At 44.6% G+C, this 23,446-nt stretch overlaps 1 protein-coding gene across 1 annotated transcript in view; it reads left to right on the forward strand.

Annotated features, from left to right (window-relative positions):
* The window catches only part of LOC128330492 (macrophage mannose receptor 1-like), an 88,301-nt gene extending 65,420 nt beyond the window's left edge, over positions 1–22,881 (forward strand). The window contains exons 24-30 of the mRNA XM_053263480.1: positions 4,969–5,201; positions 7,049–7,214; positions 11,962–12,117; positions 14,231–14,341; positions 15,806–16,006; positions 18,806–18,844; positions 22,614–22,881. Coding sequence (XP_053119455.1) covers positions 4,969–5,201; positions 7,049–7,214; positions 11,962–12,117; positions 14,231–14,341; positions 15,806–16,006; positions 18,806–18,844; positions 22,614–22,810 — 1,103 coding nt within the window. The 3' untranslated portion in view covers positions 22,811–22,881. The remainder of the gene's footprint in view (positions 1–4,968; positions 5,202–7,048; positions 7,215–11,961; positions 12,118–14,230; positions 14,342–15,805; positions 16,007–18,805; positions 18,845–22,613) is intronic.
* The last annotated feature ends 565 nt before the right edge of the window (positions 22,882–23,446 follow it).

A 23,446-nucleotide genomic window follows, 5' to 3' on the forward strand; every position in this document is an offset into this window, starting at 1 on the left:
TTTGGACATGTTATCACCTGAGGACTTTAAAAAGCATTTCAAACAGACCATGACGAAGTTGTCTGCACTCATGCATCAATAACTTAGCATGGCAAAACATATGGCCGAAACAGAGTCCAGATCTATGACGACTGCTGTCTCCTTTAGATGGCATGCCTGGCTGCGTTTTTCCTCCCTACAGACCAATATGAAAGAGAAAATCGAGGGCCTTCTCTTCAATGGGAAAGGTATCTTCAGTGAAGAGACAGACTCCACTATGGAGAAATTTTAAAAATCAAAATCCATGGCAAAGACCTTTACAGCTGCTTCCACATCAACTTACTCCTCAAGATACAGGTCCGACTCCAAGCAGAGGCCCATGTATAAGCAGCAAGACAAGAGGAACTTCAGCAAGCAATATCACCCTTACAACAAATGTCCCTATATGAACAAAACAAAAATAACCAAGGCAAGCGTACCAAGCAAACGGAGCTTCAGAAGCATCTTTGAGGCTTGCGACCGCCCACTGTTACAGCTATGTCTTCCCACCAATTCCATTGTGGCGACACCTCCCCCATCAGGGGTGATACCAGCACGGCAGGTGACCAACTCCACCAGGTTTGCCACCCCTTTATGACCACCTATTGTCAACACCATCAAATCGACATGCCATGTCCCTGCCTGGCAAAGCATAACATTGGACTGCTGGATCCTTAAGATAATTCCTATGGGGGAGGGGGGTACACCATAGAGTTCAAGATGATCCCAAAGTTTTACAGGATGCATTTTACACAACCAGTTCTGTCCTCGCAGGAAGAGGGGAAGAAACTATTAGCAAAAGGTGCAATTGTCCATGTTTGGTGGGCGTACAGACGGGAGGGATTTTACTCCCATTATTTTCAGATACCCAGGATGGGGAGGGGGGCAGAATCCACGCAGTCATGGACCTTCGCCACTTAACCAATTTGTTCATGTGAAAAAATTTCACATGATAGCGTTACAGGAAATACTACAACTTCTGTATCAAGAGATTTGGCTTGTAACCTTGGATTTAAGGGATGCGTACTTTCACATTGGGATCAGGGAGGACCCCAGGAAGTACCTAAGATTCATCATAGGAGAGCAAGTATACCAATACGAAGTGTTACCCTTTGGCCTTTCCACCAACCCCAAGTGCATGGCGGCAGTAGTGGCGCATCTGAGAACACAGGGACCCTCTTTAGTCTGTCCTGGGTGGTGTGGTTTGTGCCCTCAAGATCCTGCATGTTAAAAAATGGTGCTTAACTTGCACTGGGGGCGGGGGCCTCCAAAGGCCTTTAGGCCCAGGCTCCAAAATTACCTAGGTGAACCTCTGCACAGGATATTGCAGTTTACCCATATTTGGATGACTGGCTCATAACATCAAAAGACCAAAACAAGTTGCATTCTCAGACATCATATGTGCTAAATGTCCTCCAAGACCTGGGGATTCAGGTCAAATGGAAAAGTCTTATCTAGAGCCAGTACACACCATACTACATTGGAGCTGTGTTCAACATGGAAAAGAAAAAAGGCATACTTACCCCAAGAAGATTGCATCAAGGTGATGGTCCAGAATTTCCATCAGCGTTCTATACAGACAGCCCAGCACATACATCTATTAGGTCTCTTGGCATCCTGCAAGACAGTAGTACATTATGCTCAACTAAAGATGTGGAAACTACAGCTTTAGTTTCTTTCAGTTTTCTGCCAAAATATAGACAACCAAAATATGTGCCTTGAGATCCCTGCCAATATACTACACTCTCTGAGGTGGTGGATGAGTACAAGGAATCTCTTGGGAAGCATCCATTTTCAAATGATGAATCCAACTATCTGGATAACAGATGTATCTCTGATGGGCTGGGTGCATACTGCAATGGCCATCAGATACAAGGCAATTGGAACTTACAGCAGAAGCAATTCCACATCCATTTCTTGGAACTCCTTGCTGTGTTCCAAGGGATGAAGACTTTCCTGACACTCCTGAAAGGCCAGATAGTACAAGTGCAGCTGGACAATATTACTGCTCTGGCATATATCAACAGTGTCACGATCCCTCTGTGCCCTCAGCCTGCAACTTTGGCATTGGTGCATCCGACATCAGATTTACCCCTTAACCATACACTGGAGAATGTCTTAGCCGACAGCCTGAGCCCCACCTTTGCTCAACAACAACATGAATGGGAACTAAAAGTTGATTACATTGCTCCACTCTTCAAAACTTGGATATATCCAACCATAGACCTATTCACAACTGCAAGCAATGCAAAATGCGACCACTTCTGTTCTAGAGCAGGACACAACCTACTATTGATGGGGGATGCTCTTCAGATGAACTGGTCAAAGGAGATTCCTTACATATTTTCCCCACAACCCATGATAAGCAGGGGTGCACCTAGATGATTTTGGCACCTGGACCAGCCCTTCCACAAGCCCCCCCCCCGCCGCCGCGAGGCCCCCAGAACCTACTTGGGGGGGGGGGCTCCTGCTGCAGCTAACCTACATGCCAGGTTTTAATTAAACAAAGCCGCTGTGCAACCGAGGTGTGGCTGCGGGGGTGGGGAGCGAGCCGAGTAGTTGACCTTCTCCTCCCCCCCCCCCGGTGGTGGTGGGCGATGGTGGGGAGCGACCACTGGGCATGTCCTCTCTGCCCAGTGGCTGCTGTGAACTGTGAGACACACCTGCGCAGTTCAGAAAAAGATATTTGCGTTGAGACGACTTGAGACGATCTTTTTCTGAACTGTGCAGGCGCACCTCACAGTTCACAGCAGTCGCTGGGCAGAGAGGACATGCCCCACAGTCACTCTTTCCATCACCGCCACTGCCAGGGGGGAGGTCGACTATTCGGCTCACCACCACCCTTCAGCCACCCCTCGGCTGCACAGTGGCTTTGTTTGTTTGGCAGGTGCGGCATGGCTGTAGGAGGCCCCTGGACCTTGGAGACCATGGACCAAGGCCCCAAGGTCTAGGGGTTAGAGCGCCTCTGTTGATAGGGCATGTAGTAGCTCAACTTCTGACTATCCAGATAGCATGCATTCTAGTGACCCCATGGTGGCCAAGACAACCGTGGTTTCCACAGTTACTCAAACTGTCCAGTACCTCAGACTGCCACAAAACCCAGAACTGCTTACTCAAGGCAACGGCCAAGTATTGCATCCAGATTTGCTCACGCTACACCTGGCAGCATGGCGACTAGGGTTCTAGCAAAGATTCTACTTAACAAAGATGAGCCCTCCACAAGGTGGAATTACTTGGGGAAATGTCTATGTTTCAAGTCTTATGCCAAAATGAAAATTTTCAACCCCAGACAGGCTAGCATAAAGGAGGTGCTCCTATATTTGACAAAGTCTCAAGGCTTATCAAATGTCTCATTTAAAGGTGCACGTTGCCGCCCTATCAGCAAAACTCTCTGGCTGGGCGAGCAAGACACTCTTCTCGCACCCTGATAGGAAAGCATTCCTAAAAGGCCTGATGACTATATACCCTCCTGTTCGTACACCGGTCGCACAATGGAGTATTTCGTTAGTCCTTTCTGCATTGACTCAAGCCCCATTCAAACCTATGAGGACTGCTTCAGCTAAACTAGTAACCTTGAAAACAACTTTCCCAATAGCCATCATGACAGCTAAAAGGGTCAATGAACTAACAGCTCTATGTGTAGATTCACTTTTTACCCTGAGCTATCCGTACAAAGTACTGATGATTATCCTTGTCGGCGGTCATCCAAGAACTCAAGAATATGGTGCCTGGCCCACCTTAAATAGTGCCACACTGGAGCTGTGGAGGCAGGGTGCAGGCGCCTCAAAGAGCTGCAGTATTCCACCCATGAGGATCCTGCGCAGGTGCAGTACCCATTTTTATTGATGTCAACAGATTACTACCAGATCATAAGTTACAGGTGAACACCCTGTTTTTATTTAGATTGCCTTGTAAAATCCAAAGTCAGTTTGCTATAGCCTGTCATGGGTCAAAAGGAAAATGAGATTCCCAGCTTTATATGGGAAGTACTTTTTCACACAATGCATAACCAACTTGTGGAATTCTTTGCCACAAGATGTGGTGACAGCCAACAATGTGGATGGCTTTAAGAAGGGTTTGGATAACTTCATGGAGGAAAGGTCTGTCAACGGCTACTAGTTGGAGGGCTGTGGGCCACCTCCAGCCTCAATGGCAGGTTGCCTCTGAGTACCAGTTGCAGGGGAGTAACAGCAGGAGAGAGGGCATGCCCTCAACTCCTGCCTGTAGGCTTCCAGTGGCATCTGGTGGGTCACTTTGTGAAACAGGATGCTGGACTAGATGGGCCTTGGGCCTGATGCAGCAGGGCTGTTCTTATGCTTTTTAATTTTGACTTCCATCATTTAGAATGCAATCCCATGCACACTAAACACATTTCAGTCCCATTGTGGAAATAATGGATTTAAATACAGTTTATTATGAGGCGGTTCCCATGATCAGTGGAAGCCGCCTGGGGAGGGTTAGCAGGGAGAGTGGGCATAGCCCGTTCTCCCCACACACAAGCAGGCAGTCTGCTCTGGGCGGCTGAAGTAGCTGCCCACACAACTGCTGGCTCCGTTATGGAGCCGGCGGGGGCTACGAAGATCGGGGGCTGTGCAGGGCATGCTGGAGTGACCTCCCCATTGGGTGGTCTACTCGTGAGTTGCCACGGTGTGGAACTGTACCGCAGCAACTCACAAATGCAAAAACTGGGTTTGCGGAGTGCTCGCTCTGCAAACTCAGTTTAAGTACCGGGCTACTTAAGTGGGTGACCCGCTTAAGAACCATGGGGCTCCACTAGCCTGATTTTCTCCCATCATGTGAATAGCCTCTGTGTGTGAGATTGTGCTCTAATCTGCTTTTAATTATTTCCAGTATATACTCAGTGCATCCATTTGCTCCAGTCAAAAGTCCTCCATCCCTGTGTGTAGCCTACAATGATCTTTGTCTTTTCTCTTTACTACTTTGCCATAGAAACTAAGACATTTCACTCTGAAACAACTGCTCCCGTCTCTGGCTATACCCATTATGGAAACAGCAGCTATTCTTTCATTAACTCTAACATGACATGGGAAGAGGCAAGAAAAACATGTCAATCTGAACACTCAGACCTTGCCAGCATTTTTGATCCCTACAGCCAATCATTCCTGTGGCTACAGGTGCTGAAATTTGGGGAGCCTGTGTGGATTGGTCTAAATAGCAACAAGGTAAGAACATGAACAGAATGATCTATATCCAGGTTTGAATTCAGATAATACATCATTATTGAAGGGCCCAGTTGGAATGCAGCAGCACAGGATTTTGATTAACTCGGTTTGTTGACAATATTTTGCATGAGCATATCTTCTAAATCAACTTTGGATGAAATCAATGGATAACTAATGTATAAATATATAACACCTGTGTCTTAACTGTAGTAGGACAGAGATAATTTGGTAGAAACTTAATGTGCTTTTAGAGAGTACACATAAAGGTATCCATGTCCTCTGGAATAGAACAGCTAAAAAAATTACAGCATAACTTGCAATTTTCAGCCAACCCTAGACCTATCTCTATATTATAACCTTCGTTACCATAAAGGACAGCTTGGTTACAGGTGAAGAGTAAATCCACAACCAATGCCCAGTTCTTACAGTACTGAAGGAAACTTATTGTTGCTTTTAGTAACGTATCAGGACCATGTATGTTTTGGAGCTAGGACCCTGGCAGCATCAGCAATCAACTGCAATGTCTCATAGTGACTCCTGGGGTGTGTGTGTTTAGGATCATGGATAAAAGGGCTGGACTCCTCCCCTCTTTGTTCTTCCAGTGTTAGTCTCCATTTTGTCCCTTCAGAGATGGCTGTTTGTTTTGGTCTCTCTCTTCAGCCATGAGCTACAGCTGAAATTAAGCTGCAGGCTTCTTCACATTTGTTTGTAGCTTTATCTTTAAATAAATCCTTGTAGTTCTTCAATACTAAAGAACTGTCTCAAGACCTCTTGCTTTGCTGCTTTCTCACCAAATTGGTTTTGCTTTGCTATTTGGGGACTGAACTGCCATTCTTCCCCTACAGAATGGCTGTACATGGGCACAGGCCCAGGGCAAACATTCTTGAACTCAAGGTCCCAACAGGGTCAATTGGTAGAACTTGTTTCTTGAGGCAGAGTTTGGGTTTGAACTGGATCCAAAGCTAAATAAGGGCCTCCAGAGCTTTTGATCCATCAGAAGCTGTTAGTACTCCTGTGCAGCAGGACTTTTCTGATGGAATTAAGTCTCAAGACAGTGATGTGGGCCAATCAAGGTTAGCTTCAGGTTTGGTGGGGGCCTTGGCAAAGTATGTATTGTATTTATGTATTTATTCCATTTCTATACCACCCTTCCAAAAAGGCTCAGGGCAGTTTACACAGGTGACTGATGGGTCACCCTCTCTTTACTGTAGCAGTGAATGCAGGTTTCTTTCATTGTTGGTGGGCTAGTAGCAACAGTGCTTCAGACTGCAGTTTCTGCCTGCTATTCTTTTCAGGGATATGAAGAAATTCCTACAGAGTGAAAATATTCTCCAAATTTCAGTTTTCAGGGCTCCTTTGAAGGAGAAATTTCTGAGAATCTTCTCAGATGGTTTCTCCATATATGGAAACACGTTCAGGGGCACAGACAGTGCTCGAGCCACCTCATTCCTTTGTGTAGCAGGTCACCCGCTGTCAAGAACGATCCAGATTTATATTTGGGGGAAACTGAACCCTGGCAAGAAAAGTCTGTCCTCCTCCTCTTCCTCCCTTTGTGCGTTGTGAGGATCTTTTAAAAACAACATACAGCTATTGTTTTAAGGCTCTTTTCTATATTTGGTGTGTTTTGGGCTCATAACTTTCCTCTTGGCTATGTTACGTCCTAAAACTGGGGCGGAGTAGGGTGAGTGGTTGCTTCCACAGGAGGACAGAGACAATTCTTTTTCACTTAACCTTTTCTATTGGAACAAGCGGGAGGTACCTGTTCAAGGATGCCCTCCATTCTCTGTAGAAGATGAACTTATCATCGTATCTGTTGTATATACAGTATGTGTGCATTTTCCTTTCAGACGGATGAGACATACAACTGGATAAATAGGAGGAGACTCGGGTATACTAACTGGGGTGCTGAGGAGCCCAAACAGAAAAAAGCTTGTGTCTATTTAGATCGTGATGGTCACTGGAAAACAGGAAATTGCAACAAAAAACGCTTCTCTGTCTGTGAGAAGTATCATGGTATGCAAAGTAATGTGGGGCCTTACACTTTAATCCCAATAATGGCTGCATTTGATTTTTATCATTCGAATAATAAAAAATACAAGAGAGATGAAGTTAGGACAATGTACTATTAGCTCATACTGAATGAAGTTCAATGAACAAATGAAGAGTTGTTGTTTGAGATATTATGCCATAACAAAACAAGCAAACAAAATATAATAGACCTTACTTGTTAAGCAAAGGGCACAATCCAGCCAAATGTAAGCAGGTTTATGTCACATTAATTCTGATGCAAGAGAGACCCACGACAGAATAAAACCTTTTGGATGTTCGAAAACAAAAGAATGATACATAAAAGAACCCCAAGTGGAAAATAATTTGAATACACCAACACCTTAAATAATGAAATACTCCATTTTGATCGAATATAAATGTTAAATAATGACACTTCATTAATTTTGATAAATTGATCCCTAATACTAGAATCCTATCAAATGTTCACACATTAAAAACATACATAAAACAATGCATTCCTCATATAACAAATAAATAAAGTCTCTTTTTAAAAAGTCCAAAGGTTGTATTTTTGGGTATTCCGCTGTCAATGCAATGGAAGTCAATGTGTGGACTTTTCTCAAGTTCCATGGATATATCCAGAGATTCAATTTAAAAGTATTAACTATTTCCAAGAAATATTTCCAATGATGCTTTACAGTATGTCAAAATCCATGTGAAAGTAACAGCTGTTTTGGAGAGGTATATCCAGAGGCGTAACTAGAGAAAACAGCGCCTGGGGCAAGCACTGAAATTGCGCCCCCCCCCCCCGCTGCCGCCCCTCCAGCATACATCTGACTGACACACGTTTCAGAAAACTTTTATTTTAAAAATTACAAAAATTACCAAAATTACCAAAAATTTCAAAATGCGATAAATAACCAAAAATGCGATAAATAACCAAAAATGCGATAAATAACTCATTTTTTTAAAAGAACAAACTAGGATTTGTAAAGGAATTTAAAAACCTAACTAATTAACATCTGAAGCATCATTTACTGCTTTTTTTCTGCATAGGCTTTATTTAAAGATATTATTTTACAAATTAAGGAGAATATATATCTCTCATATATATCTCATGCCAACCTTTAGTTAAAGAAATTAGACCATGCTTTAGCATCATGGGCATGTGGGAACCAATCTGGCAAGGTACTAAAAAGCCCCTGTGAGGTACAAGCATCCTCACTCCTACATAATATACAAGGTACAAATTGTCTTGATGACTAAAAGGTGTTACTCTGCTTCTTATTGGTTTGTTGGTTTTAGTTGTTTGGGGGCAAAAAAAAAAACCACCCTCTCCTATGTGAATGTATTATTTGTACATTTTTCTGTCTAGATAAACTATTTGTATAAGCAATATACAGAAAGACATTCTCTCCTGGCAAAGCAGAAATGTGGCAACATTTTCTCCTTACACAACCTAGTGTTTTAATGTATCATTGAGAAAAACACACACACATGAAACCAACACATGCACAAATTATATTGTTCCCACTGTAGTTTGAACCCAGATTATCCTTGTTATCTCTCTCTCCCATCCTGCAAAAAATAGGTATGACACCTCTAATCACAACACTGTCATAATTTCAAGTATGTTTGTGATGCAAACATTAAGCCAAATGGTGAGCAAAATTAGGTAACTTTTAAAAAGAAAAAAAGAAATCCAGCTCCTTAAAATATTGGGACTCAGCTCTCTATTTTGGAGCTGTAATAAGCACTTTTATCAATTTGAAAAACTTAAGAAAAAGCAGGTGAAATGTGCTTTTCAGAAGGGGCCTTGCAGGATGGAATCCATGAAATGCCTGGTGGTAGATTAGCAAGACACATGAACATATGAGAGACAAAAAGCATGTGGCTCTATGTAAATTTGTTTACAAGCAATGAAATTAATTTTACAACTTGTCAGACTGTCAAGGTTATAGAAACCCCCAAAAAGGCTCTCAATTTTTAATGTAATAGTTGTATGGCTGTATTGCACGTATCCTCCCCTTAACTTCGTAGAGCATTTATTGAACAAATGACAGATCCACATTTGCATGTGTACAGACTCATCCTCTATCCACACATCTTCGAATGCAGCCTACAAAACTGTATCTTTGCAGACCTGCATTACAGACAATGAAATGCACATATTTGCCTTTCAACACCTAACTAGAACAGAACACTTGACAACCTGCTTGCAATTGTTCTCCCAGTACTCAAGCCCTACCACAAATTCTCTCTACAATTTCAGCCCTGCCTTACCCATGTTCTCATGTCAAGCTATCTATAATCAGTTCTTAACAGAAATGCGGGAAAAGTATAATTGGGATTTGAGATTTGCAGCCCGATCCTGTGCATGTTTATTTAACCCACAGAATCCAGTGGGACTTTTCCCCCCATTTGCAATTATGCATTGGTGAGTCCAGACTGAAGTGGCAGTCCTGTGCACACTTTATTTGAAAGAAGCACCACTGAATTCTGTGGGAGTTGCCTCAGTGCAATAGGATGGTGCCTTTAGAGAAGTTCAGCCTAGGGAAGTATAGGAGCTCCTCTATTTCAGAAGGCTAACTTACAATGAAGAATGCCTCAAAACACTTTCACTAAAGGTCTTCATGTTTGCATAACAAGCAGCATCTACTGATTTAATGCCGTGCTGGACTGTGGATCAGCTACTGCCGAAAGATTTCTCTGGCTTCCTTCCTTCGCTGAATCGCCGCCACTCCCCTCCCCTCCCCTCCCCGTCCCTCGCAGCAGGCTCTTCAATGAGTGAGAAGCGTTCTTCTTCATAAGGGAGATAAAGGGGAGACGGGGAGGAAGATGACGAGGCAGCAAAACCAGAAGTCAGCGCAGGGCCCTTTTTCTTGGAGTGGGGGAGGGAAAGAGTGAGAGAAAGAGAAGGCAGGCAGTGCAAGGCAACAGAAGGCGGCGCGCCCCAAAGTGCATCGGAGGAATCAAATCCAGCCCACCACCGGCCAGCCAGGTGCAATGTCAAGCCCGCCCCCGCCCGCCCGACCAAGTTCACTGTACATCAATCACACACCTTGTCCTGGTTGGTGCTTTATGTTGCTGTTGCCGGCCGTTAACTGAAGTGAATCCCCCTAGTGCCTCAGGCAGCAGCAGAAACGCTCGTCCTCCGAGTCCGACTCCCTGCCTCGTCGCACGTGCTGCAGACGGCGAGCTGGGAGAAGGACACACACCAGCACCACGCATGGTGACGGGGCGGGGACTGGGAGTGCGCAGTACTCGCTGTTCGGTTCCACAGTTTATGCTGTGACGAAGATTGAGTCGACTGCGTCTGCTCTGCAGTGCAAACTTTAGGCGCCCGCCACGCCAGAGCCGAGCAATGGGGTGGCGGCGGGACTGGGGGAGAGGGCGCCACGCCACCACCACGCGGACCCGAGCGGCTCGGACTGCTCTGCTGGGCTTAAAACAAACAAACAAACAAACAAACAAACAAACAAACAAACAAAAACGGGAAAGCCAGGGGATCGGCGGGGCACTTTTTGGCGCCCCCCACGTGACCAACCAGGGTGGCGCCTGGGGCACGTGCCCCCCCTGCCCCCCCTATCGTTACGCCTCTGGGTATATCCAATGGTTCTTTATAACACACCAGACATGTTTTGGCTGTTTCTCAGCCTTCCTCAGAGAAACGTAGACTTCCTCAGGCCTTATTTCAAAAGCTTCAGTGCAATCTATACAATAGATAAGCAAAAAGATTCTCACCAAGAATGCACTTCAAACATAATATAGTTCTCAGTATTGTCCAGATGTAATGCTACTAGAAGTTTCCACGTATGGCTACATCCCTCAATCCAAAAATATGTAACTCAATCCAAATATATGTATCATGAATAAACAGTGTATGGGCTTCAAATGTTATTTATATATATTAGGAAGAATAATCACTAGAGCTCTGCAGCAGCTATACCCCAAATCAGCTACCATACATGGAAATATAAATTCAGTGCCTGAATCCAAAACTTTATTTGAATACATTCTTCCTCTACTCAAGGTCCCATACTACACACATAGACTTCTTTACTAGGGCATTCTTATTTACTGTATGTAAGCCATATGTTCTTGTATTGCATAATGGAGACATCCTCTCCCTTTGCCATGATTGCACTACTCTCTCCCAGCTTTTAAATACTGCTGTAGCCAGTGTCTTCTATTAGAATAATGCTTATAGTTGTCAATCATTTCACTTCAATTCCATTGAATATACTGATTCTGGAAATACTTATCCTGAGGTTGACAAACTCAATTGCCCCCTAATCATAAGAACATAAGAACAGCCCTGCTGGATCAGGCCCATGGCCCATCTAGTCCAGCATCCTGTTTCACACAGTGGCCCACCAGATGCTGCTGGAATCCGCAGGCAGGAGTTGAGGGCATGCCCTCTCTCCTGCCGTTACTCCCCTGCAACTGGTACCCAGAGGCATCGACTGCTGTGTCTACGAATATCTCCATTCTAGCGATTCCATAGGGATGAAATGATCAATACAATATACAACTACATAGTACAAATATCCAAATGTATCTGTATCTCAGGATATATAAAAATGATGCATACTTATATCTGAACCCATTAGTAATAACAATGATGTGAAAGTAAGTCAACATGCAACAAGCCAGCTATGGTATTATAATATATTTATATATGTGTTTTGTTTTGTTTTAAGGAAGATCCCTACTTTTTTGTTAACAAAAATATTTTGTTCTGCAACAGGAATAATCCCAACTGATCATCCAGAGGTCCCAGGAAGATGCCCTGAAATTCCAAAACAGGACCAGAGATCTTGGATTCCTTTTCGGGCTCATTGCTATTTAGTCAGCAATGAAATAATTAGCTGGCCTTTGGCATCCATGAAGTGTACTCAGTTAGGTGGGTGTCATTTTGAATGAGGACAGAAGAACATGAGTTTTCCATGCCAGAGGATTCTGGATTTGTATGTACAGTCATTGTGGTGCTATGGGTAGAGAATTAGAACTAATCCAGGGAGACACAAATTTAAATCCCTGCTGGACCTTGGGCTTGTCATCATATCTCAGCCTCACCAACCACACAGAGCTGTTGGGAGCTGAGAAGAAGGAAGAGGAAATGCATGTATATCATCCTAAATTCCTTGGATGAAAATGTAATACTATAAGAAAATGTAGACATTTAACCAATTTGCATTCATTCCGTAATGCCATTCACAAAACCTTAACTCCTGGGGCGAAGGCAGGAACTTACCTGACCTCCCCCCGACATGAGCAACAGCTCCCTCGGATTCTGCCACATGGCCACACAATCTGCAGATGTCAGGCAAATGGCTCTCAGTGTTGCAGCTGCTCCACTCTGTACAGCCACTCCTCCCCCCACCTGATCACTATCAGAAATGGCGGTGGGTCATTCAGGAGCCCAGCTACCCAGGGTGGTTGCACACATGGTCACTTACCAAGGTGGAATGAACCATCGGTTCATTCTATCTTGGGTAAAGAGCCGGGTTGTTCAGATCTGCAGCACCTGAGACCAGAGGGCTCCTAGTGTTCCAGATGATAGAAGCTGCCAGGATTACCCGAGGCATATTTCATCCTGTGAAAAACCTTCTTGTCAGGCAAATTGTTTCCCCAGGTTTTAAAGACAATCTGATTTGCTTTCATCTGTGAGATTCTTGCAATCAAATTGTGAATGCACAAATGAAGGTGATGGAGGAGGGCACAAACCCCTCCCCCCCACACACACACTTCTCTACACTCAGAACACAGCTACATGAAAACATTTACAGGTGGCCCTCATTATTTGTGGTGTTCTATTCTCACCTATAGGCACGAATACAGAAACCACAAATAACAGAACTTTGAGTGAATGAGAATTATGGGGTTAGGTTCCTTAAGTTTAAAAAAAAGTACCAAAAAGCAGAAACAAAGAGAATGAAGCATAGTACCTTGCTCTCCAGGCCTCCAGCTCTTCAGAAAGCCCCCCCCCCCCCAACTCACATATCCTTCAAATTTTGGAGAATTCTTTCAAAACTTCTTGGGGTTGTGTGGAGCTGGGGGCAAGGGAAGAGCCACAAAATGGCTCAATGCTACAAAATGGTGACTGGAAATGACATGGGAAATCATTTCCAGCCACCCAGGAATCGTGGATAGGCAATTTTGCCTAATTTTTTAAACCACAGATAAAGAAACTGGGTCCCTATTACCCAACTGCAGATATGTGGAATCTCAGGTACCAGGACCACGAATAATGGGGGCCACTTGTACTGTAAATGGAACTATACCATGTGTGAGTATATGACCCAATTTCACCACATTTTTACCAATATAAATATTAATAACTAGCTGATCCAGTGCAGAGCATCTGTACCCCATCTCTCCCCCATCTTCATTTCATCTCCTTCCCTTTAGCCCCAGTCCATTCTCCCCCTGCCAGTCTGCTTTCTCTCACCGTCTGGCACCCTCGGGCAGCGCTTTCCCTCCCTCCCCTCCCGCCTGCCCACTGGCCTGGCCGCCTCTTTCCCTCCCCGCTGGCTGGGGAGGAAAATTCTCACGAGAGCTGCCACACATGGGATTAGTAACGGGTACGTTTAAGAGAAATATATATTTGATTATTAAACATGAGACAATTGGAGTGAAATGAGGGGTTTGACTTTCTTGTTTGCCTTCAGGAGAGCCTTGAAGACACATTTGTTTATCCTAGCATTTGATTGTACTTAATTTTAAGTTTTGATTTAAAGTTGTTGATTTGAAATGTTTTAATTCTGATTTTACTGTAATTGTTGTTTACTTTGAACATCACTTGGAGAGTAAGCATTTAGCTGGAATAGAAATGTAATAATAAATAAGTAAAATAAAGGCCAAGCAATGCATTTTCTCTAGAGCATCCAGAATTGGGTGTTATTGCCAGGACTGGATGGTGAACAATTTGTTTTATCCCATGAAGCTTTCTCAATAATTTTCATTGGGAAGGCAACTTTTTAATGTGCTTTCTTTACTTACTTGATGTTTCATAGGTGCCACCTTGACTTCAGTAGAAGACTTAACTGAAATGAATTTTTTTCTGGAACACATTGTACAACCTGCTCGTTCCAGCTATTGGATTGGATTATTCAAAAATGTGGATGGTAATCATTTCACTTTCACCATTTACCTATATAGCACTGTGTAATTTCATTTTTTCAAAGTGAAAGCTTAACAAGACTTAACAATTGGTACCCATGAACTGTGCTATTGCATTCCCTTCAGCTTGCATTAGAATCAGCTTGGTATTTATGGCCTTCCAAGCAAACATTCAGAGAAAACCCATGTAATATTCATGCATATGTGCTGATGGTGTCACCTTCATTATCATATTGCCCCCTGGGAATTGTAGTTTGGTTTCATCTGCTCTGCACACTCTCCATAGCATAAGCTGTGGCAAGAAGTGGTTGGAAATGTATCTTCCTCTCCAGTCTCCACCAAAGTCATCCAAGAAAAGAGAGTTTTAAACTGAACAAATCTGCATTAAAGTTTGCCTTATGGTTTACCCTGGGAGGTCTTTGGAGTTCTTTGCAAACTTTTTATTAGCTGATACTAAACCCCATGTTACAAGAAAAGTAGACAGCTTTTTAATTTCTGCCATCAAAGCATGTGGCAAGCTGATATAATCTCTCTAATTGAGTCAGTCCTTGCATTTTTTAGTGTTCTGTGATTTTCTTTTGTTGTGTTAACAACCCAATTTTTGATTCAATTATTTTTGTTATGGCTATGGGTAAGCAAATAGATTGATTGATTGATTGAATTTAAAAAAATTGCCTATGGACAGCAGAACAGAAAGGAAGCTCTGGTCTCTGTGAAGACTGAGGGCCCCTGGGAAGTAGTGCTGTCTGCTACCAAACCGGTGTAGCATCCCCTGCTGCCAAGGAAGAACATCTCAGCAAAGGGAAGAGTGGCCTGGCCCCAGCCATCAGCAAGTTGCCAGGGAGCTCTCTTTTGACCACCCAAACCCAGAAAATCCAGTGACGCATGAGCTTTCCAGCAGCCCCCTATGCCCCTAAAAAGCCACTCAAATGGTGTTCACTGTTACATGGGGGTGGGGCTGTCATTGTGGGGAAGCTGAAGGAAATCAGAGCCCCTTTCCCCAACATTAGTGGAAAAAGCTTCTGCTCATGCTAGTTCTCCATTGGATCCAAGGTTATGCTATTTATGGATGTAGTGTTCTGGTAAGATGATGGAAATTGCTTTTATTTTTTCCAGACTGAAAGAGCTTGATGGCTGAAGTAGTCAATGTAGCTTTAAAATAACTTTCCATATAGTTTGACTTCCAGACAATGTAGTACTCATTTTTAAGTCATTATAATAATAAAATAATAATAATAAACTTTGTTAGCTGCCCCATAACAAATTGTTCTCTGGGCAGTTTACAACATAACATTAAAACATGAGATAACAACACACCTTAAATCATAACAGACAAAAAAAAGGCAGGGGATAAAAAATGCAATAAACAATTTAAAACATTTTTAATCAGTTACAATCAGAACACAATTTTTAAAAATTAAAAATTTAAATTTAAAAGATGATTTATGTCCATTTCTTTTTATCAATAGGAGAATGGAAATGGGAGGACAAGACTGCTGTAGATTTTGTCAACTGGAAAAGTGAACCCACGGTTTCTGATGAAAACTTTGAATATTATAGCTTATGGAGGATGCCAACTGATGACTGTGTTTTCATGAACAGTGATGGGGAGTGGTCTAAAGATTCCTGTGAATATCGCCATTTTGGATATATTTGTAAAACAGACAAAAGTAAGACTTAAATAATATTTTATTGAACTGATGCTGATACAAAACAGTATTCAAGTGCAGAATTGCTTTGTATAGAATTATATGCAGTTATAAGTGTCCTAAGACCCTTCAAGTTCATACTTTTTGCTGTAACTTTATTTAACTCTCTTTTAAAAAGATATCCAAGGCAAGTGTTTCTAAACTTCTGCTCCTCAGATAGGGATGTTTTCCTGTATAAACAGCTTAAAATGTCTTGCTTAAGCTACTTAAGCTTCTTAAACAACTTAAAACATCCAATAATATAGACATGCCATTTCTAGCAAGAGAAGGCTATTGACCACCATATTGCTTGTGGCAATCTTTTAAGACTGCTAAGTATACTTGCTCTAGCATAGACCACAATTCAGCATGTTGGTCCTCACACTTCATACCTTTCATAGCATTTTCACCTTCCATTCTTTCCTAAGTTTGTGACAGGCAGGATACTTCTGATTATGGATAGGCTGAAACTAATGATAAACAATAGGAGTGAGAATGGAATTGATGCTGAAATATATTGATTTTTACCAAACGTGCAGTAATCAAAGCTTTGGCCATGTAATTTTTAGTCACCATTAGTTGCAAACCCAGGCCCAAATAATGACAGGACACATGTAGTTGGAAAATACTATGGCCACTTTATTGAATATTTACAAAACCTGCAACAAGGGATCTTAACTAAAGTGCGGGTATCCCCCATGTGGGTCAATCTCATAGGAGGGATACCCACAGGAGGGCAAAGGACTGGGCTTTGATTTGGCTCGGTACCCAGTCCAAACCTCTACTCTACCACAAGGTTACCCCCGCTGAGGAGATGCATGCCAGCCCACCTCAACCCAGGTCACGAGGCACTGAGCAGTGCTTGCTGGAATGCATCCGAGTGGGAACAGATCCAGCCTGAGATTTACGAGATCATCAAGCCTTCCTTCATATTCCCACTCACCAAATGGGCCTCCAGCCCAACACCAATGGACAAGTCCCAGCCTCAGAGCAATCGGTCCTGCTCTGCATTGCACAGAACAGGGTTGATCAAATGGGAGTGCAGAACATGCTCCCACCAGGCTTCCAAGGATTGTCTGGGGGAAAGCAAGGTTGGGGAAGTGTTCCCCCCTCCCACCGCACAGTCGTGAGAACGACCTCATTGAATAATTGAAATTCACAACCCAGTTCCCATTTTTTAAACAGTAGCATATGTTATGCACTCTCCAAAATTAGTAACAATGACATCTGAAAACAAAAGGAGTACCACCATCATATTGTTTCTACGTCAGGCCCAAAATCTTGGGGGGGGGGGGAGGAAGTTAATTCATTTTTCCTTTAATGCTTTAGAGCATCTCTGAACTGTGATCTGTCACAGCAGTTTCATCCCAGTAAGCAGTAATATTGACGAGGCACAGACTAGTGTAAGTTCATCACCACATGTATGCCATTCTGTTTTCATTCTGTATATGGTGGTACATCTGCATGAATGCGTGATAACATCCTGGGAAACTTGCACTTCAAAATAAAATAAAATAAAAACCCAAACACAGAAGAACAACGGAAAGATCTTGATAATTAAGAGTACAGATGTGCAGCTATTTCTGTGTGCTGTCCACATGATTATGAGGATGCAATGATAGGGAGAACCATGTCTACAAACCCTATACTTCCTTGAGGAAGTGGAGGATACAAATGTAATAAATAATAAGGTAGTTATCCCAACCCAGCCGGGCAAGTTTGGTGGGGAGGCAGGCTACTACCTACCTCCCCGCACATGATCACCCTCCCCAGTAGGCTCCGTTGCTTGCGCAGCACATGAGCAGCACCACAGCAAGCAGAGGAGTTGGGCGCCAGAGAAGGAAGTCCTCCAGCATCCCACAATTCACCACTCCAGGAGCGTGGTTCATTGGGGGATTCCCCTGCTGCCAGGTGCTCTTGCTGCTCAACTTTGTGCATGTTTGGGATGCAAGCAGCACATGAAGGGGTGGAAGGGTGCACCCACTCTCTTCTACCCCACTACCCATGCAAAAAATCTGGTTGCCCTGGCAAGGAGTACTGGGATTGGGATTGATCCCAGCCCTCCACATGAGCAGCCCTACGCAGGTGGGGCTGTGCATGCTCAGGTAGGACTGCTCATGTGAAGAACCTTATGAATCCATTACCATTGTATCTATCCAAGATGCATTTTCATTTACACAGTTTTCTAGGTAACATTGCTTAACATGCTGTAGGGTAATTAAATCTCAGTCTTTTTATTGTTCTAAAAATGACATATTTCCCTCAGTGGGAGACAGGTTCTTGGCAGATTGCTACATGTTCATGCCCAATTGAGAGCATGCTTGCTTGGAAGTTTCTGATGGCTAAAGGCCACCTCCAGCCTCAGAGGCAAAATGCTTCTGAGTACTAGTTGCAGGGGACCAACAGCAGGAGAGAGGGCATACCCTGAACGCCAGCCTGTAGACTTCTCAGAGGCATCTGGTGGGCCACTGTGTGAAACAGGATGCTGGACTTAGGAAGGCCTTTGGCCTGATCCAGCAGGGCTATTCAATGGAGTTCATATGAGTGGTGTCTGGATGTGCTAACAGCCTGTCTTTGCTGGGCCCCTCAAGCCTCTTTCCCACCCCAAACCCCATGCAAAACATGTTGCTAACAGAGGCTTGTGTTAAAAAAATGTTGCTTTGCAGTATACCTGTCTTCCTAAAATGTAAGAATATGTTTTAAATGTCATTCAAGTGTTTGCACTTTGCTACAATGGGGATCATTTCACATTATAAGCATTTTTCTTAATTTCTTTTATAGTTGTTGAAGATCCAACTACAGAGCCTTCAAAACAGCCAGGTAGGATGGTATTATGAAAATTGTAGGCATTTATGTTATTTATTTAGCTCAAATTGTAGGTATTTATGTTAGTTATAATTCGGTGTATTTCAAAACAAGAAGGATATTGCTACTATTCTTGCATGTCCCTGAAAGTGAAAGATACTGGATAAACTAGGGCCATAACGTTATCGAATACCGAGTAATACCAAGTAATTGCTGCATACACAAGAGTCCTAGTTGTTTATTCCCAGTTCCCCCTATGAGGAACAAAGTCTCCCTCAGGGCATACAAGGAAGACTTTACTAGATATCCTTTCAGCAATCCCACCCTGCCTCAGAACAGTCGAAAGTACTGACCCCAAGACACACCTCAATAGTATGCCAAGGAAAAGGTCTCCACCAACCCCACCAAACTACAAAGCTCCGAACTGCTGAGACAAACTGGCCTAAGGTGTTTCCCCGACCATTTTTGCTCACAGTCCCACACAGGGTGTTTCTACACAGAGATAATTGCCTCCCCAGTATGAAGAGAGTATTCCAGTGTATTCTGTTGTCTCTGCCCTATTCCCCACCTCAGAGGCGTAACTATAGGGGGGGCAGGGGGGGCACGTGCCCCGGGTGCCATCTTTTCAGGTCACATGGGAAAAAAATTTTTAATACAAATTTCTCCTGCTCAGTGCAGCAGCGCTGCAGCAGTCAAGGGAGCGCGTTGGCACCCCCTCCCCCACGAGCGGTCCCTTCCACGCCGCCCGCGCCCCCCCATTGCTTTGCTGGCAGCCAGTCAGTGGCCTGGCTTGGCGGCGGTGGGTGCCTTTCATGCTGCTCACTGCACCTGCCCGCCTGCGCCCCCCTTGCTTTGCTTGCGGCCAGTCAGTTGCCTGGCTTGGCGGCGGGCACCTTTCATGCTGCTCACTGCGCCTGCCCTTGGCTGAGGCTCGCTCGCTCCGTCACTCGCTTAGTCTGGAACAGCCAGAAAGAGGTCCTCTAGTGGCTTGCCGGCCAGAGGGTCTCTAGTCAGTGACGCACGCATGCGCGACTCAGCCGGTGTGCCGAGTCGCGCTGCGCATGCGTGCGGTGCGTCCGTCCTCCTCTGTTTGCCTGCACGTAGTGGCACAGTCGCCGTCGCGGAGGTGGCTGGGGCTGCACTGAAGCAGGTGCAGGCAGGACGATGAGGACACACACGGACACCCGCATGGATGAAAGGATTCGGTGGCGGGCGGGTGGAAGCAGCAGACCAAGTGTCAGGGTGAGAAATTGAATGAGTTGCAAAAACTACAGAAGCCACATGTGGGGGGAAAAACATATTAAAGAATCAGGCTTTTATTTAGCTGCCCAACTATGGTTCTCAGGTGCCTAACAGGTATTAATGTTTGCATTATACACTCCTCTCTCCGCCCCAAAAGAAAGAAAAACAATCATAAAGATTCTTTGGCACTCAATCTTAAATGCATGCATGTATATGGAACTGAGAGTCAATTCCCACAGCCTGGGTAGTACAGCAGTGTGAGTTGACTCAAGCAGTGTAACACAGCTGACTGTGCATTGTTACAAGGTGTTTCAAGAGAGTTTTACCTTGAGTTCTGCTTGCTGGCATGCTTGTTTTTGCACTGTGAAAGCTTGCCTTGTGATCTCAGTTTACGCTGAAGTGCTCCTATAACAGCTCCATCTCAGAAAAACCTGCAGTGTTAGCTTTAACAAGTGCCTGTGGTATCCTGCTAAAGACACAAAGTTTGGCAAGAAAAATGGGGGAGGGGGTTATATGCCAGGACCTTTGGAGATATTCTCTTGCTTGTGAGGAAAAACCAAAGTATAATGTGGTGTGTATCATCAATCATTGGATCTGTTGTTTGAGATACAAGCCAACTCCACAGGGTTGTTGCTTGTGAGGAAAAACCTAAGTATAATAGCACTAGCAATAGCAACAGCACTTACATTTATATACCGCTCTATAGCCGAAGCTCTCTAAGCGGTTTACAATGATTTAGCATATTGCCCCCAACATTCTGGGTACTCATTTTACCGACTTCGGAAGGATGGAAGGCTGAGTCAACCTTGATGTAGTGTGTATCATCATTGCATCATAATTCTGTTGTTTGAGATACAAGCCAACTCCACAGGGTTGTTGCTTGTGAGGAAAAACCTAAGTATAATGTGGTGTGCATCACTGCATCATAATTCTGTTGTTTGAGATACAAGCCAACTCTACAGGGTTGTTGTGAGGAAAAAACACATGTGTGTCAGTCAGATGTATGCTGGGGGGGCGGCGGTGGGGGAGGCGCGGCGGCGGGGGCGCAATTTCAGTGCTTGCCCCGGGCGCCGTTTTCCCTAGTTACGCCTCTGCCCCACCTGCATTGTGTCCTGCGACAGGAAGGTGCGTGGGTGACCCTGGGACATAGATGCACACGTACTCCAAACAGGGAGAGGAAAGAACACCCAGCTGGCAAACAAAGTGCTGGTTGGGCATCTGGGAAAGGGTGAGGGGCTGTGTATCCTTGCCCCGGTGTCGGCCACATCCCCTGTGTTGGCGTGCTTCTGTCCCAGTGCGAGGATGTGGCAGGGGCAAGCATGCAGTGGGGCTAACATGAAGGCAGGTGGTGGCAGCAACAGCCTGTCACAGGGCAGCCACCAACCTCCCTATGGCTCTGCCGAGACTATGTTGCAGATCCACTGTGTCACTGTTCTATCCATCTACACTGGTAAACTGAAGTGACTTGCATCACTCCACCGATTTGCTCTAGGCGTACACCTGGAGGATAATATGATGTCCACAGATCAGCGCTCACTTTAGAGCCCTCTTTGGCCCACTTGTAATGAGAGATTCATCATGTGAAACTGGCATCAATACAGACAATGAACTTGGCAATAATGCAGTACTGTCCACATTTGAAGGACTGATGCAGCATGGATGCCTCCATACATGCCCAACACAAAGTCTCTAATCAAAGCAGGGATGTGTGGCACTCCGCATGGTGTGTGCAGTGCAATCCCTTCCAGCCCCATTTCCCAAAACAACCACTGTGATGGCTGCTGGCCCCTTCGCTATCAGGCCTGTCAGGCACCATTTCCTCCCCAGCAGGATTCCCATGACTTTGGCAGCAACACAGCAGGCAGAAATCTATAGCTGAACCCTTTTCCAGCATGGACAATCAGTACTGGAAAAAGATTCTACCAGTGATGTCGTTGCTTAAGGCACAGGGGGAAGCTGACAACTCTGCTGGTGAAGAACTGCTACAACCAAGTGGGAGAGCTGGGGAGTCGCAGAGAGACCTCCCGAGTCTAAGAAAGATCTCCATGGTGCTGCTTGAGAAGACTTGAAAAACTGGCAGAGGGTGTGTCCCTTTGCTAGACGTTCACTCAAGGAATGGTGGAAGTGAATAAGGAACAAGAGGGAGGGACAAATATTCTTTTGCCTGTTTGGCAGGTGGGAATCAAATCTCTCCTCTTCAGGATCCATCTTCCTTTTGGGCAGGATTTCTGCATGTTTTTCAAAGCCTTAAAAAAAAAAAAAGACATTCTTCATTTAAAGGAGCATCAGAGCTCCTCCTGTACAAACGCAGGTTCTGATTCCAAATCTGCTCTGCCTCTGCATCCCCTTCTCTCCACTCCCCCAACCAGGAGGCCATTTCCTCGGTTTGTAAGTCTCCAATATCATCCCACCATATCTATCCTCCTGTTCATACAATGAGTAGCATCGGGTATTTAAATGCTTGCTAGCTGGTACCTGCATGTGTTGATGTGCTTATATGATATCTAAGGGTCTTTTTTCCCTTCTTCTTCCCCATCTGTAGTTTCCAAAGAGATTTCTGCAACAGCACGTGGCACAGTTGCGACGGTGGCTATCTTGGTCGTCTTAATCTGTATTGGTGCTGGTATTGCCGTGTATATTGTCTACAAAAGAAGAAGCAACAAACAACAAATCACTTCTGCCTTCGACAGCCCTGTATATCATGATGATGCAATTATTCTTCACAATAGGATATCTTGATAATTCTGGCAACGAGGGACTTTAATGAATGTATTAATAAATGGGTAGAAATAAGATTTGTTTCAAGTGTCAATAAATGCATATATGTTTTTCAGCCTCATTAGGTCAGCAGCTGCCCTCCCACTGGCCACAGAAGGAGCAGGAGGCAGCCCTGCGAGCTCTGTTCCAGCCCACCCTGCTGTGCCCCCACCCTCTAGCCACCTGACTTACAGAGAGTGTGGTTAACCCTTTCCTGCCTCCCTGTGCAGCTACTTGGGTCATGAACTCTGCACAAACCTCCAAGCCACCTCTGATCATAGGGCAGGTGCAGCAGGAAAGGAGGGCCCCCAGCGCTACATGGACAACCGAACCGTCCAGTCACACACCACTCTCATACAAGTCCCAGGTGGGAATAGATAAATCGAACCACACAGTGGACTCTGCACATTTGCATTGCACGTTAGCACTGGCAGGTCTAGGAGTGGGCAACATGGCATGGGAGGGGTGTGGCCAGCCACTTCAGGAATGCATGGTGGTCCTGGTGCAGAGACATGCCCTCAAGGCCTTTCCAGAAGTATCAACTGCGCCCTGCCCATCAAAGCCTTATTGAAGACATTGTTCTCACAGGCAGCTGCAGGAAAGGAGATAGTACCTACC

This window comes from Hemicordylus capensis, chromosome 6 (assembly GCF_027244095.1).
Source record: "Hemicordylus capensis ecotype Gifberg chromosome 6, rHemCap1.1.pri, whole genome shotgun sequence".
In the NCBI taxonomy this organism is placed as follows: Eukaryota; Metazoa; Chordata; class Lepidosauria; order Squamata; family Cordylidae; genus Hemicordylus; species Hemicordylus capensis.